This window comes from Taudactylus pleione, unplaced genomic scaffold (assembly GCF_031769625.1).
Source record: "Taudactylus pleione unplaced genomic scaffold, aTauple2 ptg000021l, whole genome shotgun sequence".
NCBI lineage: Eukaryota > Metazoa > Chordata > Amphibia > Anura > Myobatrachidae > Taudactylus > Taudactylus pleione.
Window position 1 is genome coordinate 7,874,308 of NW_028284423.1, and position 18,193 is coordinate 7,892,500.

Consider the following 18,193-nt stretch of genomic DNA (forward strand, 5'->3'; position numbering starts at 1 on the left):
TTTATTTTATTTTATGACCAGATGTTTCTATTCTTATTTTCTATTCTAACGCTGGGTACACTCTATAGTATGAGCTAGTGATTCTAGCAGATCAGCTGAGGAATTATATGATCTGCAAGAGAATTGTATTATGTGTATGCACGTATAGTGTCCATTTATCGCAGATAAATCTGTCTCATCTCATAATTGGAGCTTGAAGCATGTTTAAAAGATGAGATAAATTTGGTCAGGATATTGTGCACATCTTAAGCTGGGTACATGTTATTCAATTCTCGGCCTGACATGGCTATATCTGTCCGATAGTGCCGATAATTATGTACACAGCAACAGGGCCCGACAGTCGGTATAAAACCCATTGAATCTGCTCCCTATATAGCGTGTGTTGCACTTGCTATGTCGGTCCCGTCAAAAAGGCTTTGTTCAGAATTTGTTGTGTATACAGAGATCGGCCTGATCCTGCATATAAAAAAGTCACCTCAACACTTTGAAGTCCAGGTGATCGTTTGAAAGAAAACCATTATTGTGTAGTGTGTACGCTCCACATCAGATGCTATCGTTTGGTCATCCAAATTTGTCTGGTCATTGGCAAATCTGTCTTTTCATTGTGTATGTTTTCACGACTGACTTGCAGACAGATCTTCCAATGGTTGTGATGTAAAGCTGTGTACACACTGTAAGATTTTGCCCAATGACGCTAACGACTAGGCCAAAACTATCCTGAAAACGGCCAACATGCACTGTACACACTACCCAATAATAGTTTAGCTCGAAATGATTCTTTCAATTCCAAATCGTGACGTCTCCATAGGTCATTGCTAATTAATTAGCAGACATCTGGACACGGTTCGTCCAACCTGTACTTTCTGAACAATGCCAAAACACCATGAACGACATAGTGTGTGCAGCATATGCTATATCGGGAGCCAATCCGATGGGTTTTTGATCACCCGTCTGGCCTTAGTGCTGCGTACGCACTGCACAATTATCAGCACGATCCATTCATTATAGCCGTGTCAGGCCAAGAATCGCATAGTGTGCACCCAGCATAAATCTCTATTCCTTCCGATCATTAGGACAAATTAATAGTAAGGATTGGAAGGAACAATTGTATCATGTGTATGCTTGATAGCTGATGTTTCCATTCAAGGCAAAATCGTTAGTTACATCGCACCTTAAGTGAGTGTTGTATAGTGTGTACCCAGCTTTAGTTTCTAGTTAATCTGCTATGATAGTTATTTTTATGTATGAGCAAATCAATGCTTTTGGGCCTATATCTATGACAATGTCATCAGGTGTGCAAACGACCTTTTTGGTTCCATTTGTAAGTTGAAAAATAGAAATAATTACATTGTTTGTAATGGGCACATCTATTATGCTATACTATTATGTTATACTTATTACCCATAACCTTTTCATAAAAAAATACATTTAAATGATGAACTGAAGCTTCTAATATATTTGCTTTTTAAGTTTTCTTGTCTTATCAAAGAATTGCAAATGTAAAGCCTTCTAATAAAGTTCCTGCAGTTTTGTGTAGAAAGAGAATTTGGATGGTTGTAAATATATATGCTTTAGTTCTGCATACAGAAATATGTAAAGGTCTTGATATTGCTTATGTATCTGACTTATGTAAATGTTCAGTGGCTAGCTGACGGGTAGGAAGGATTAAGATGTCAAGAGAAATTAAGCTAAAGACATCATCCAATCAGTTGCATTCATCACGCCGAGCGTGAAACCTTCTTATATTTAAATCTGATCGTCTCATGTGTGACACTGAGCTCTTCGTTAAGCGCTAATAAGTGTCCTTTATTCCCATTCCACTGCAGACATACAGTCTTCCCTTCTGCCGTCCCCATGTCAGAAGTACTTTTAAAATTGGCCCCTTATAATGATTCCAAGTGCTTAATGCATTTGGGTTTTTAAACCAGTAACTCTCTCAGGATTTGATGGGTTGGATGAATATAGAAAGGGATCAAACCTTCATTGAATTACAACTCTAGAAGAATAAGAAAGAAAGGAGGCCGAAGACAATAGTGATAGATGTAGTGTGGTGTACATGAAATCTTTCCTTCTCATTCATATTCTCCTCCCATGCCAGAACGTAAGATAATTGCAGCTTGGGTTCATCACAGCTGAGAATTCTTAGTATACATATTTTTATGTTTCCTGGTTTCCAAAATGCAACCGAAAGACCGTAAAATAAGTTGCACAAATTCTGCTTCAAAGTGTTTCACTATTGAATGGGATGATTTCTCAGTGCTATATAATACATCCTTCCTTATATCTTTCCTATAGCTATGTAATAATTCTACAAGGTCTGTACTGAGTCAGACATGCACAGTGTTTAGCCCCCTCACCCATTCTGGGGGGATGGAGAGAAGCGGCTAGTCTAAGTAGGAGGGAGGGGAGAAAGGACCCTTCGCCCCGGGCCCAATATGCTAGTATTAGACCTCGTTGCAATGTATGAAGTTAATAATATAATACACAAGTGATTCTGATATTTGCAGAAACTCCTTTACTCCACCCCTGTCACCACCCACAAACAGCACTTCCTGTCAATCACTCTGTGATGGGTCTGCGTAGTCACTGCAATTGCAGTCCTGATCTCAGCGGCCGGCTCACGCACTGCGATGCATGTGCAGAACGCAACAATCAGCCGATTGCGTGCGTATTAGCAACTGCGATCCAAGCTGAATCAGGCCCTATGAACGCTCTTCAATTTCTCTCTAAGGGAGCTGTATATTCAATTCTGCTTAGGTAAAGGTGAGATTAGGGATTGTGGTCGTTACAATTAGCAATTCCTGTGACACTCATGGGTTCTCTTTGTGTATTGGCAGTAAGAAATATAATATATTGATTACAGTAGTCAATTAAGGAAAAATATATATATATATATATTTTTTTTTTTCTATTTAGGATCTTTTTGTAATCATTACTTATATACATGCTTCACACACTTACAATAACAGGATATACTGATGGGGATTGCAGATTTAGGAGCTCATGCCCCAGCAACCATGTCCTCATACAGAATATTCGTCAGTATAATTATTACCTTTTCTAAGGTTTAGCATAAACAACTGTCTGACTTCTACTAAGTGTAAAGGTTTTCTGCCTGAATTTCGGTTATCCTAATGGGTAATCTGAAGAAGTCTGGCATGGTTGTAACTTTACAATTTGCTATGTGTTACTCTGTGTCTGTTCAGTACAGTAATGAGGGAAAAGTGGTCAAGTCTGGAACAATCCCTGTTCTGTATTGGAATCCACAGATAAGATTCCTATGCATGCTGTGATTTTGACAACCTATTAGTTTTTTTTTTTTTTTTTTTTAGACATAATGTGCTAAATAGTGTACTATTAGGGGAATTCAATATGGAGCGATAAGTCCGTTTTTTTGCGTTAATATCGCACCTATGACGTCATTATCGCAGGTTTTAGTTTTACACTGTATTCAATTTCAAAGACTTTTCGCAGGTTCGAAACGGGGATAACTTTTCACCACTGAATAGGTGGCGAAAAAAAGTGCAGAATTGGGGTTTAGGGGTGCAGGCTTAAAAAAATTGCCTGCACCCCTGGGAATGACATTTTAAAAATAACTGTGTCAAAAAAAAAAAATAAGGACACCCCAAAAAATTAATTTAAAAATTGGGGTGAACAAATTGTTTAACAATAGGGAAATAGCTTCAGGGCTATTCTGCAAGTATGCGGCAGGTGTATTCTAGAATAGATTAATAGCGGCAGGTGCACAGTTGCAGAATTTTAAAAAAAATTACTTTAGGGACATAAAAATATGCTAGTACCCATTTTCATGTACCCCAAATTTGATGGGACCACTTAAAAAAACGAAAAAAAAAAAACCTATGAGCTCTTCTGCATCACTTCTTCAATGTCGGGAAATAAAACACCTGCTGCAGCTATTTAAATACCCGACTTTCATTTGCAGGCTAAAAACAGGGCTACCCATAGTGATCCCCCATGTTTTTACAGCTTTAACGGGGTCCTACAATTTTTTTTAAGGAAAATTTCGTAAATTAACGCAAATCCCACTTCACAGGCTCCCGTTTTCGTAGGTTTCATATTGAATACGGGGATAGGCGGGCGCGCGCCCGATACTTTATCCCAGGTAAAAGCTCCGATATGAAACGTAAACTTCGACAGCGAAGTTTACGTTTCATGTTGAATACCCCTCTATATGGTTTAAAAATACTGCTGATCCTGATCAGCCATTGATTGGGAACTTTAATTAAATTGAATAGAGACTGTCCGAATGTCTCCGACACTAACCCCATCATCCATACATTCAAGTAATGCCCCAATAAGTGCACAACAGCTGGTTATTTCTGATTTGTAGTGGCTGAATGGCCAATTATACCGCAAGCTCAAGTCTGCATTTCCAATCTCATTTGTTCTCTTGTGTGAGAAATTCCATAATTTAGTGTTGGCTCTGTCCCAAACTTTTAAAAGAGGTATATCTGTTACTGGAGGTTCACTGTATATCTATAATCTTTGTTATGTTTTGTGCAGACTCCATCTCTTTGTTGTGATGTCTCTTATTACACTGTCCAATGGTATTTGATGTTCTTTTGAGGTATAACCTGTAGGATTGCACCAGATTTCAAATCGCTTGTGGATTGCAGTGTTTCTTAAATTTGGTCCTGATGACCTGTAACATGTTTTATAGATCTCCTAACTGTAAGCACAGGTGTACTCATTACTAAATCTGTCACATTTTACAATAGCCAAGGGTGGTCTGGAAACTGGTAGGGGTCGTGAGGACAGAGTTTGGCAAACGCTGTTCTAGCTGGTCAAATAGTGCTGCTAGTTGGTTAGTGTTGCAATAGCATTTCCTTTCTCTCCCAGCAACAAAGGGTTAAGCTTGTAATACATTTAGACTCACTAAGGATGATCTAATACACAGGTTCTCAAACTCGGTCCTTAGGACCCCAAACAGTGCATGTTTTCCAGGTCTCCTCACAGAATCACAAGTGAAATAATTAACGCCACCTGTGGAACTTTTAAAATGTGTCAGGGAGTAATGCATACACCTGTGCTCCTGCTGGTAACTTGGAAAACGTGACCTGTGTGGGGTCCTGAGGACCGATTTTAAGAACCTCTGATCTAATATATACAATCCACATGAAAATGACCGCATTTAATAGTATATTTTTCTTACATTACTTTGATTTTATATTCGAAAATACTTCTCCCCACACTTGAGAATTTGCATGGCACTTTACTTATTGAACACTTCCTATAAATTACCCACAATGAAGCAGTATTGACTTTTGCTTTTCCTAATTAAACTCCTTGTGTTCTAGTCTGCAGACAGTAAGCTGTATGCCTCCTCCGGTTTCCTCAGCAGTGATCTTGACCAAAGCTGTCGGTGGTAATGAGGTGAGTGTTCCATCTCTGTGTTACTTACTGCATTGCATATAATAGCTTGATGACTGTTTTGTTTACTGACAACTTTACAATACTCATTATATTTTTATGGTAGTTTACTGGCTTATCACATACTGTTATTTTTTTCCCCCTTGACTCCCTAATGCTTCATCCAGCTCATGAGAAGAACCCACATCTATGTATTGCAAATGTATATTCATGTCTAGTCCTGAGCCAGGAACACTTCCTGGTATTATCGTGTGAATTCTATGAGTTCACCATGTTCATTGAAGAGTCTCAATCAGTATAATTACCAGGTTTTGAAATGGTAATGCAGGGACTAAAAATATGACAGTGTACATTTTAAAGGATGGCCTTATTTTAGCTAAATGCAGTGCTCTAATACCATGGCAATACACAGTGCCTTCTGTGTATGCCAACAATGTCCTCAGTCCAAAACCCCCCCAGTTATGATAGATATGTCTATCAAGTGACCATTCATGTGCTTAATAAAAACCCAATGACTTCCCTGACAAAATCTTTCACAATCTTATAAGCTGCATACACACACAACGATTTTTTTAAAGAACGATTTGAGTAAACGATTTTTTCCCTTGAAAAAATTTACTAAAATCGTTTACTAAAGTTGTTCATTTACTAAATGTCATGAACGATTTTTATGAACTACAAACGATTTTTGCATATTCCCTTAATGAAAATCGTTGAGTTGACAAGTCTGACTAAACGACAAACTACAAACGTGAACGCGCATGAACGATAATCGTTCATCGTTTGACTCAGAAAGTGAACGATTTTTGCCATCAATTATCGTTAAACGATATCGTTTAACGATAATTATTAAAAAAATCGTTGTGTGTGTATGCAGCTATAGTTTTTGTTTTACCCAATTTATGATAATCACTACTTTCAGGTGGGGTATACTAGATGGGCTCCATATCATACTTGCATGATGTCTGAGAGGTTCGTTTGTCAAAAAGTTGATCCTTAATTAAAGCAATTCAGTTTTTACCATCTTCTCTTAGACACATTTGTTAAATGGACTCTTTGGCTAATACTTAATTTTACCTTTGAATAGGTAGCAGCATAATTGCTTCCAGTCTGGTTAGTACATGAAGAAATACACATTAGGTTTTCTGTGCTGTACCACAGTCTGCATATATGTAGTTATATTGTGGGTTAAGATTGCGCAGCAGTTCCGAATACCTGTATTTTCCATTCATGATTGGGGGGGGGGGCGATTAAATTTAGCGCGATGTTGATAGAGTTCCCGAATCTTTTCAATTGACCATGATCTTAAGCCCGGCTAGAACCACTTAAGTCAGAGAATGCTGGTTACTTTGCCTTAAGCTGGGTGTTTAGTCACTAAAGTGTGGCCGCGATGCTGTTAGCGCTGCGCTAAGCCAGAAAACAGCATTGTGGCTGCCACTTACCTTGGATATCTGCCCATACCTTAGGAGGATGCAAGCATTGGCCAATTCAGTTCTCCACAATGTGCCTCTCGCGACGGTCGTGAAGGCACTTTGCAGGGCTGTGTATTTGCTCGTGTTCCCTTGCACCCTATAGTGGTGCGAGATTCCTTCCGGTGATGAGCGCTAATGTGCACAGTTGGACATCGTGGAGAAGGAAAGCTCTTTCTTTAATGCTTTTCTCCCCAAAGAGGTTTGCTCAGGCCCAAGAACCGCAGTAAAATGGCCCTGCCATCTACCCATTGTTTTATGGGCTGAACCAGTGTTTGTCAGGAAGCGGCCTCAATGTACTAGAATCCAATGATGTCACCGTTTGTAAATGGTTGTTACTTCCTGATTTTAGCCTCGGTAGGATTGATAGCCAAGTGAGTGTGTGTATACTGTATGTATATTTCTCTGTTTTATTATTATTTCCTCACATGAGCTAATGGAATAGTACAATTCTCCTGATTATAAGATACTCTTTACATCCAAAAGGTTGAACAGAGAGATGTTCCCTGTTTCAGATCATTGCTGTGTTCTCATCTGCTGCTGCCATTCCCTGAGTGGGTTAACAACCCTTCTAGTGTACACTGCTGACATTCACTCCTTTTGTTAGGGCCCTCTTGTCTCCATGTCATTTTCTCTACCATAATCCTTTGGGGCTGGATTAGTCTAAAACAGCAAAGTAGCCAGATGTCTGATTCTGAGCGAGTCCCAGAGGCCAGCTACGGAAAGCAACTTAATTCATTCAGGGCTGCAGATCAAAGGTAGCGGAGAATTACTTATGGGCACGTAATTTGTGTCACATCTATTATCACTCAGAAAAACATCCATGGCACCTATTATTGCTAATTGCACAAAAATCAAATGGGGAAGGTTTTTTTTTTTTTAAATACAAGAAATCTTCTAAGCACCTTTAGAGTTCTTAAAATTAATTTGACAAATCTGTGTGTAGTGATTTTGGCTTTTAAATGATCACATACAATTTTTCTCCAGGGTCTGTAGTGATCCCATCAGCTGGTAATGACAGAACAATTAATTAGCACACTGGACCTCCTTTATGGAGTGAGTGCCTTACTGTTGCACCTAGATGGTTTGCCCTTAGCAGGATCCACGCTCGCACTCTGTAGACGCCTCCACAAACTGTGGTTTTCAGAGAGGCAGTTGTGTGAACGTCGCATCAGAAGTCCAACCCCTATAGAATCACACCTTTCACTGAATATAACTTGTCCGGTTTTCCTTTTAAAACCCTGTTTAACTACAATTATGGCTTACATTAATAATGAGAGTTAAAGAACATCTGGACTGCCTTTAGTACATGTGTCCCTTTTTTTTGTGAAGCTTTTATTTACCTTGACATCGGACCAGTGGCGGAACTAGAGAGTGGTGGGCTCAGGAGCAAGAATATGCTTTGGGCCCCCCTATGCAGTGCCCCCAGTAGTGGTGGTCTCCTTATGCAGTGCCCTCAGTAGTCCCCCCTATGCAGTGCCCCCAGTAGTGGTCCCCCCTATGCAGTGCCCCCAGTAGTGGTCCCCCCTATGCAGTGCCCCCAGTAGTGGTCCCCCCTATGCAGTGCCCCCAGTAGTGGTCCCCCCTATGCAGTGCTCCCAGTAGTGGCCCCCCTATAGTATGCAGTGACCCTAATACAGTGCCCCCCTACATATATAGGACAAATGCACACAAAAAAACCTAAAACACACTTACCTGCATCCCCGCTCCTGCGCCCGCCGCCGTCAACTCCTGTGTTCTCCCGCTCTGCACGATGGGAGAGACTTCCTGACGTCTGTCCCATCACCCACTGTGGGAACCGGAAGGTGGAGCTCATGAGTGAGCTCCAGCCCTGCTCCCTCCGTGAACGCAGCAGCCAATGAGTCTGTCTGACTCTCATTGGCTGCTATAACAAATACACAGCCACCGCGGTGTTTGTTACTGTGTAGTGCGGACTGTTCTCACTGCAGTCCACACTACACTTAAATACTGTGGGGCCTGGGGGACACTGGCGACGGATGCAGCGGCGATGAAGGCTATGGGCCCTTGCACCGCCGCTCGTTCCACCACTGCATCGGACAAAGTGTGCCTAGAAACATGCTTAAATATACAGAAGAGGATGCAACTCCCTCCTTATATATATATATTTCTACTTCAGGGTCCATAGGGTTCCACAGGATACCTTGGGGTATAGGTGTGATGTCAGTCGCAGGGCACCAAAGAGTTAAGCTTTCAGCCTCCCAGGATGCACTAGGTCCCCCTCCTATACCCCGCCCCCGAGCCAAGGCACCTCAGTTTAGTTTGGTGCCCGGCCGGAGTCGGGTGCACCTGTTGGAGTGGGGGCTAGAAGAGCCCCTGAAGCTTTTTCTTCATGCAGCTGTGGCTGCACATCTGGATGAACAGCATGGACAGTCAGTCCTGACGTCCATGCTGTCTTCCCTACACCCCGCCGGTACCAGAACGCCGGTACTGATCCGGGGATGCTGGTGGGCATCTGGGGTCACAGCTAGCGGTGACCCCAGATGTTCCCGACCATGGCCGGATTCAAGGGGGACAGAGGTAAGCAGCGGGGTCCCGCGGTGGGTCCCCGCTGATCACATGGTCCTAAGTCCCCAGGCAGGGGGCTCCCTGGGGACTGGCTGCAGCGTGGAGCCAGGCGACCAACCTGCGCTTCCACTACCCCCTGGGACAGCGGACCGCAGCAGAGCGGTAGCGCTGCGGCGTCCCAGGGGTTAAATGCATGCCAGGGGAGCGCGCCTTCCCTGTCTCACAGCCGGCGCCTCCCCCGCTGCACACAGCCCTCTCTGCACTGTGCTGACTGGCCCTCTGTCAGCGCTCCTCCCCCAGGCCAGCCTTCTCTCTGCTCCTCGGCGGCCATCTTTTCAGAAGCATGGTGAACGCTGCTGGAAGCCTGCATTGGAAGCATCGTGGTCTGGGTCCCCCTGCATACCTCTCCTCCGCTGTGGTCAGGTCTGTGTATGCAGCGCTGTGTCCTACCAGGCCCTGTGTCTGTGTAGTTGAGTGATCAGCGCTGTTAGTGCAGGAATTGATTTTCTTTGCATTGTATGTGACTGTGCTAGCGCTGCTGCCTGTAACTTTTCTTCTCAAGACTGTCAGCTTTATTACTGTCCCTGTTTTTTCTGCTAAGCCCTTGCGGTGCGGTGCTGCAGGGTGGTCTCTCGCCTATTTAATATATAATTGGTGAGAGGGGTCACATACGTGGTGCCATCATGTCTGAAAGTGATTTTCCCCTCCGGCTACAGTGTACCACGTGTAAAGTACCGTTAGCGGAGGGGGAGGGTAGCGCAGGGGGCCTTTGCCGGCAGTGTTTGTCCATGGCGCGGCCTCTTACGGTTACAGCACCGGTACAGGAACCGCCCTGGGCTTGTTTCGCTCAGGCGCTAACAGCTTTAGTGGGCCAGTTAGCTCCGCAGCCCGCGTTTACTCCGATGGGTTTGTCCCCATGCAGGGTTTCCCACGACAATTGGTGGTACCCCACAGTCTCCCTATTTCCCCGCTCCCGGTTTCTCTGGAGCCAGCGTGGGTTAACTCCCTGACTAGTTCTGTACAGCACTTGTCGGATGTGTTGCAAGGGGAGTCTGTGATGCGGCCTCATAAACGGCCGGTGGCGTCTCTGCCCGCTCCTTATGAGGATGACGAAGGGACGTCTGATGATGGGGAGATTCTGGATCCTTACGATCAGGAACCTCTCCATACTAAGGACGCTGATGCTAAGTCCAAAGTATATATTCCTGGACTTATTCGGGCGGTCCGCACAGCCTTGGTGATTGAGGTCGAAGTTCCCCCAGCGGCTAAGTCTAAGTATGCCTTTTTCAAAGATGTGAAGGGCGATGCCACAGTCTTTCCTCTTTCGGGTCAGTTGGTGGACCATTTAGAGGAGGCGTGGAAACAGCCTGGCAAAAGATACCAACCGCAGCGACGCCTGGCGGTGGCTTATCCGTTCGCGGATAATTATTTTGCTAAGTGGGAATCCCCTCCACAGGTGGATTCTCACGTGACCCGTCTTGTCCGTAGTGCCACATTGCCGATGCCATCCATGTCCTCCCTTAAGGATGCCACGGACCGCAAGGTGGAAATCTGCCTGAAGTCCGCTTATTCCCTTGCGGGGGGGCAGCACGGCCGGCTATGGCCATTTGCTGGGTTGCCAGAGCGATGAAGCGCTGGGCGGATTCATTAGAGGCTTCTTTTGATTCCGACTGTCCGGCCGAACAGGCGGAGTTGATTGGCAATCTCCGTGATTCGGCCACCTACATCAACGAGGCGGCTCTAGACATTAGTACTCTGGCGTCTAGAATTTCTTCAGCAGCGGTAGCTGCTCGTCGCACTTTGTGGCTGCGATCCTGGAAGGCGGACGCAGATTCCAAGAAGGGTCTGGAAGTTCTCTTCGGTCCGGATCTGGATAAGATTGTGGCCACGCTGGCGGCAGCCAAATCGGCTTGTCTCCCGTCGGCCGCTGCTCCTTCTGGTTCTGGACCATCGTCCTTTCGGTCATCTAGGGCCCAGGGCAGGCCCAAACCACAGTCGTTTCCTCGTCAGGCTGGCCCTAGGAAATCGGTCAAGCCCCGGAAGCAGGCATGGAGTACCAGACGTCCGGCCCCCAAGCCAGATGACAAGCCTGCGGCCTGACGGTCCGGGCCTCACTTTGGGGGATCCCAGGGTGGGAGGCCGCCTGCTGCAGTTCGCCCAGTGTTGGTCGGTCACTACGACAGACACTTGGGTTCTGGAGGTGGTCTCCCACGGGTACGCCCTCTCCTTCCGGCACAGACCCCCGGCTCGATTCTTCACCACCGGTCTACCATCAGACCGGAACAAGGCTACGGATCTGCGGAAGGTATTGCACACTATGCTCCAGGCTGGAGTTATAGTGCCTGTTCCATTCTCCCAGAGGGGCCAGGGTTTCTATTCAAATCTTTTTTTGGTACAGAAACCCAATGGGTCGTATCGTCCGATTCTCAACCTCAAAGCACTCAACAAGTCTTTGCGGGTACCGAAGTTTCGGATGGAGACCCTACGGTCCATCATTCTGGCACTGGAACCTGGGGACTACATGGTGTCATTGGACATACAGGACGCTTATCTGCATGTCCCTATTCTTTTGCGCCATCAACAGTTCCTCAGGTTTGCAATCCGCAGCGACCACTTCCAGTTTCGGGCGTTACCTTTTGGCCTGGCGACAGCACCACGTGTTTTCACCAAGGTGATGGCGGTCATGGCGGCTTTTCTGCGGCTGCAGGGAGTCCGCATGTTGCCGTACTTGGACGACCTGTTATTGGTGGCAGGATCTCCAGAGCTCCTGTTACGCCACTTGGACCTGACCATTGCCCTGCTGCAACGGCACGGCTGGCTAATCAACTGGCAGAAGTCCACTCTAATCCCGTCTCGGAGGATTCTGCATCTTGGAGCCTTATTGGACTCGGGACAGCAAAAGATCTTCGTGACGGAGGAAAAGATCTCTGCTTTACAGTCAAGGGTGCGCAGTTGTCTGCACAGCCGCCGGGTGTCTCTACACTCGGCGATGAGGTTACTGGGCTCCATGGTGTCGGTGTTCGACATGGTGGAATATGCCCAGTTTCACTCCAGACCTCTGCAGCACCTGATCCTGTCAAAGTGGAACGGGCTGCCTCAGTCTCTGAAGTCCCAGACGATTGTGTTCACCCCGGAGGTTCGCCTGTCCCTTGCTTGGTGGTTACAGACGACCCACCTCAGCGAGGGATGTCTGTTCTGGGTTCCAAATTGGGTCCTGTGGACAACGGACGCCAGTCTTCGGGGCTGGGGAGCAGTTTCGGGTCCACATCTGTTCCAGGGCAGGTGGACGCCGACAGAAGCGGAGCTTCCAATCAATATATTGGAACTCCGTGCGGTCTTCAATGCTCTCCAGCAGGCACATCGGTTTCTCCAGGGTCACCCGGTACAGGTCCAGTCGGACAACGCTACCACCGTGGCCTACATAAACAGGCAAGGAGGAACCCGAAGCCGGGCGGCTCTCGTAGAAGTGTCTCGGATCCTGGTTTGGGCGGAGCGCAATCTTCCGGCCATATCAGCGGTCTTCATCCCGGGAGTGCTCAATTGGGAGGCGGACTTTCTAAGTCGCCAGGACGTTCATCCGGGGGAATGGTCCCTGCACCCGGACGTTTTTCAACTACTGGTGGACAGATGGGGTCTTCCAGAGATCGACCTCATGGCGTCCTGGCACAACAACAAGTTGCCGGTGTACGGGTCTCGCACAAGAGACGAAGGGGCGTCTCTGGTGGATGCTCTGTCCGTCCGGTGGACGTTCCGGTTCGCATACCTGTTCCCTCCGGTCTCCCTTCTTCCACGGGTAATCCGGAAATTCAAACAGGAAGGAGGGACGCTCCTGTTGATAGCTCCCGCGTGGCCCAGACGGCACTGGTTCTCAGACCTTCAGGGTCTGTCCGTGGACAGTCCTCTGCGGTTGCCGCTACGACCGGACCTCCTGTCTCAGGGTCCTTGTCGTCACCCGGACCTGACTCGGCTGTCTTTGACGGCGTGGCTGTTGAGACGGCCATGCTGAGGTCCCGGGGGTTTTCCAGCTCTGTGGTGCGTACCATGTTGCGAGCTCGGAAACCATCTTCCGCGAGGATATACCATCGCGTGTGGCATACGTTCTTCCAGTGGTGTCGACCTAGAGGTTATGCACCGCGGGAGTTTCGTCTGTCTCGGATTCTCGCCTTCCTGCAAGCGGGACTAGATCATGGGCTTCGCCTTGCTTCTTTGAAGGTACAGGTTTCGGCCCTGTCTGTCTGGTTTCACCGTAGGATTGCTACAATCCCGGATGTGCGCACCTTTATGCAAGGTGTTGTCCGCATTCAGCCGCCCTTTGTTCCACCTGTGGCGCCTTGGGATTTGGCTGTGGTCCTGAGGGCTCTCCAAGGACCGCCGTTTGAACCACTGGGATCAGTGGATCTTAAATGGCTAACAGCTAAGACTGTTTTCCTTCTGGCTATTGCTTCGGCCAGACGTGTTTCTGAGTTAGGGGCTCTTTCTTGTAGACCCCCTTTCTTGGTTTTTCATGGGAACAGGGCAGTACTCCGCACTCGTCCCGAGTTTCTTCCCAAAGTTGTTTCCCAGTTTCATGTTAACGAGGAAATCGTTGTTCCGGCCTTTAACTCACCGGGTCTTTCCGTGGGTGAGGCCTCTTTGGATGTTGTGCGGGCCTTAAGGACTTATGTTGACCGCACTTCTTCGTTTAGGAAGTCGGACGCTTTGTTTATCCTCTATGGCTTCCGTAAAAAGGGTTGGCCTGCTTCAAAGCAAACTTTGGCAGCCTGGATCCGTATGGCTATTTCTGAAGCTTATCTTCATGAAGGCCTACCGGTTCCTCCTTCTCTGAAGGCTCATTCCACTAGGTCTGTGGGTCCTTCGTGGGCAGCTCGACGTGGTGCCTCTGCAGTCCAGATCTGCAAGGCTGCTACGTGGTCCTCTGTCCATACCTTCGTGAGGTATTACAGGTTTGACACCTTCACCTCTCAGGATGCTTCCTTCGGGCGGCGGATTCTCCTTTCTGCACAGGAGCGTCCCCACCCTTAAAGGATACTGCTTTGGGACATCCCCAAGGTATCCTGTGGATACCCTATGGACCCTGAAGTAGAAAATATGAGATATGGTAAGAACTTACCCTTGTTATCTCTATTTCTACGAAGTCCATAGGGTTCCACAGGACTCCCGCCCTGTTGCACCTGTGCTGCAGATGGGCTTTGCTCTGGTCACCGGTTTTCCGTCTCCCTCTGGTGAGAATGTGATTCTTGTATGTGTCCAGATCTTTGTTCTCTCTCTTCCTTCTCCTCCTCCGGCCTATGGCTTGGTAACTAACTGAGGTGCCTTGGCTCGGGGGCGGGGTATAGGAGGGGGACCTAGTGCATCCTGGGAGGCTGAAAGCTTAACTCTTTGGTGCCCTGCGACTGACATCACACCTATACCCCAAGGTATCCTGTGGAACCCTATGGACTTCGTAGAAATAGAGATAACAAGTTCTTACCATATCTCATATTATCTATAGCAAGTATCTCCCGAAGAGCTGTGCAAGTGTGTGTGTGTATATATATGTGTATGTGTGTGTATATATATATATATATATATATATATATATATATATATGTATGTGTGTATATATATATATATAATTTTTTTTTTTTTTTTTTAATGTCTCATGCTGCGATATTGGCAAGTAACATTGGGGTAGCTGTATGAACCACTGCTTCATACATCTGCCCCATTGTTACTCCTCTAATCTCATGTGCCTTTGATCCCAACAGCGAGCGTTATGCCAAAAAAAAATACTGTGCACATAGCTACTCCAAGTTAGCGAAACAAGCGTCGTGGCGTCACAAATGTGACAGACTACTCTAGAAACAGAAGAGGGAAGGAGGTTCAGTCACTATAATTCAAGATTCAACAGAAGCTGAACGGAAATGCCAATCACCATTAGCTAGTTTAATATTGCTGGCTGATAATGTCTGGGGAGGTTGGGTACGGGGTGCCGGCTCTCAGAATCCCGACTCTGGCATCCCGACTGGGTTACAATGCCGACACCTACCAGAAAGTATACTGACCCTACACCTAATCCTTGCTCCTTCCTGCAGCCTAAACCTAACCCTAACCCTAGTGCCGAACCCCTGACCCTCCCCTTAACCCCAATACTTAGTGTCGGAATGCCTGTGGTTGGGATTCTGAGCGCTGGCATCTCCACCGACTGGATCAGAACTACATCCCGTGTGGGCCTTAGCGTAGCCACACACACACACCTTCCCCACCACCATCTACAATTGTTATTCCTCTACCTTACAATTCATGTGCTCCCCACTTCTTTTGCATTAGAAGATCAGTGTGATATGGAGCCACTGACTAGGATGAATGCGGCGGCATCACCAGAATCAGTAGGCAAAAGCAGTGTACGAAGTTATTGAATAGGGTCCATAATCAGCAGCACTGATATGTTCATGTTATACAGTATGAATAACACTGAGACCAGTTTGGTCCCGATATGTAGTGGGAGACTTATGTGAACAGTTGTGTATGACGGGAACATAACCGCTACCAATATATTGGGAGTGATATGTAATAGTCCCTAATCAATACTTACATACCTGTTATGTGAAGTGTGGATTACATGTTAGGTGAACATTGGAATAAATCCACTTGATTCCAAAATTCAGTGGACACAGGTTGAAGATCTCTATTAAAACTGAATCACGATAATCAAGTGCACAGATAGAATATAAAGTTCACTGTGCTTATATGATGAAGAATGTGATAGTAAATACTACGAATAAATTAAACACATCTAATGGATTCTGATTCTTATTTAAGATACACAGACTCTTCCTGTAGAACTGAATAAGAGATATTTTTAGTATCAAGTGGAATACTGCCGGAATGGGATGTAGTCAGGATACCGGCAGGTGCTATCCCGGACGGTATCCTGTATAGCTGCCGGCATTACATACCGGTTCTGCTGGAATAATTACTAACAATTGATGAATCTGTGGAGATGAGTAGATAGTTCTAAAATCCTCATATTGTCTTTAAAAACGGTTACCTGCTGATAACTGTCATATATGAACTGAAATAATAAACTGAATAATAGATACTGAGTGCAGCATAATAATAAAGTGGTACAGAGACTAGTCACAGCCTTTAAACTTTCACCACGGATCTATAGTTTTATTTTGCATATTTTAACATAATTGTTTATTAACGAATACCAAATAAAGGTTAAGTTTTATAATAATTTTGTGGCTATGCGAATACAAGGGCACTCCATTATAAGGACTGCTGTTTCTATGTTTGTAAAAATTAGAAGATTAATTTAGGCAGGAACATCTTTACTTTTATTTTCATGTCATTTTTATTTTTTTATTACTTGTATCCAGATTCCTTTAATACAGTGGTTAGCAAAGTCTGTACTTAAGGCACCCTAACACTTCAGGTTTTAAGGATATCCATAGTTTAGCATAGATGCCTTAATTTGTACTTGTCATTTTGATTTAACCATGTGTGCTCAAATATGGAGATACTTAAAACCTGGACTGTTAGGGTGCCTTGAGGACTGAGTGTGGGAAACACTGCTTATGCTTAATATACAGCGCTAAATAATATATTTGCGCATTATAAGTAAAACAGGAAAGAAATATGCCAGCGCTAGGTTTTACTCATGTTGTACATGGTACCAGCTGCGTGACAGTATTCTGGGCTGCCGAGACATACATTGGGCACGGGTGCTAGAAGAGGCGTAGGCAGATGTGGAGGTGTGGCCAAGCACATTCATTAGAACATTGACTTAAAATACTATGCTTCGCTATGGCATTTGTAGTATTCATGCCATATGTGTGTATAAAAAACAGAAAGGCTTGCTATCCACATTAACAATATACTGCAAATCTGTGTGTTTCTAGAGCATTAGGGTTTTGTTCATATTTTAATCAAAAATTTAAGCTTACAGCACCCCATTAAGGGACCCCAGTTCTCTGCAAGCTCCTGCACTAGAATTTGTGCTTGGAAATAAATGTGGATTTCCCTTTGTATACATCCACTGTGGCCGCACCACTTGTGTAGGTAGCCATCATCATTATGGGCACACATTTGCACCAGTTCTCTTTTTGCTGCAAGAGATCCATCTGAAAACAAATTTCTACATATGTACATCTCTGAATAGCCCATGATCCCGCCTGCACACACACCCTAATAGCACTTGGCTTAGATACAAGCACCCAGTTGCCACTCAAATACACCCACTTAGCTGAAAGTTATGTGTACGACTCAGAATCACCCTTAGTTGCTCAAAGTCGTGTATGCTCAACTAAAGAGCATGCACAGTGTATAAAATTGTAATATCCGTCCGTGTAATGGACTTGTGTTTAACTGTGATTCTGCCCTTATGTTGCAATTGCAGAGTCCTAGGGGTGTATTTACTATAGTGCAGGTTTATAGAAGTGGAGGTGTTGCCCATAGCATCCAATCAGATTCTAAATATTCTCTTCTGGAAGGTACTAGATAAATGATAAGTAGAATCTGATTGGTTTCTATGGGCAACATCTCCATTTTTATAAACCTGCACCTCAGTAAATAAACCCCCTAGTGTGTTTTTGCAATGCATAGCTAGCAGCTCCAGTGACCTCTACAATGCTATTGAACACTGACCAGTATAAACTTGATGCGTGCCTGTTATTTGCCTTCAATTAGGAGAGTGATAGGACTGCCAATTCTGTTCTAGTTGTTCCGCCTATCGTCACTGCTCCCAGGGTCTTTCTCTCTTCTGCTGTTGTCTTGTAAACTATAGAGGCATCATCATCACAACTCTTGTACTAAGAAGACTT

The 18,193-nt window shown here is 45.4% G+C and overlaps 1 protein-coding gene across 1 annotated transcript in view; it reads left to right on the forward strand.

The window, feature by feature from the left end:
- SLC10A7 (solute carrier family 10 member 7) overlaps nucleotides 1-18,193 on the forward strand; it is a 205,552-nt gene that overhangs the window by 51,535 nt on the left and 135,824 nt on the right. Inside the window, exon 4 of the mRNA XM_088447969.1 lies at nucleotides 5,319-5,394. Within this exon, the coding sequence (XP_088304095.1) occupies nucleotides 5,319-5,394 (76 nt within the window). The remainder of the gene's footprint in view (nucleotides 1-5,318; nucleotides 5,395-18,193) is intronic.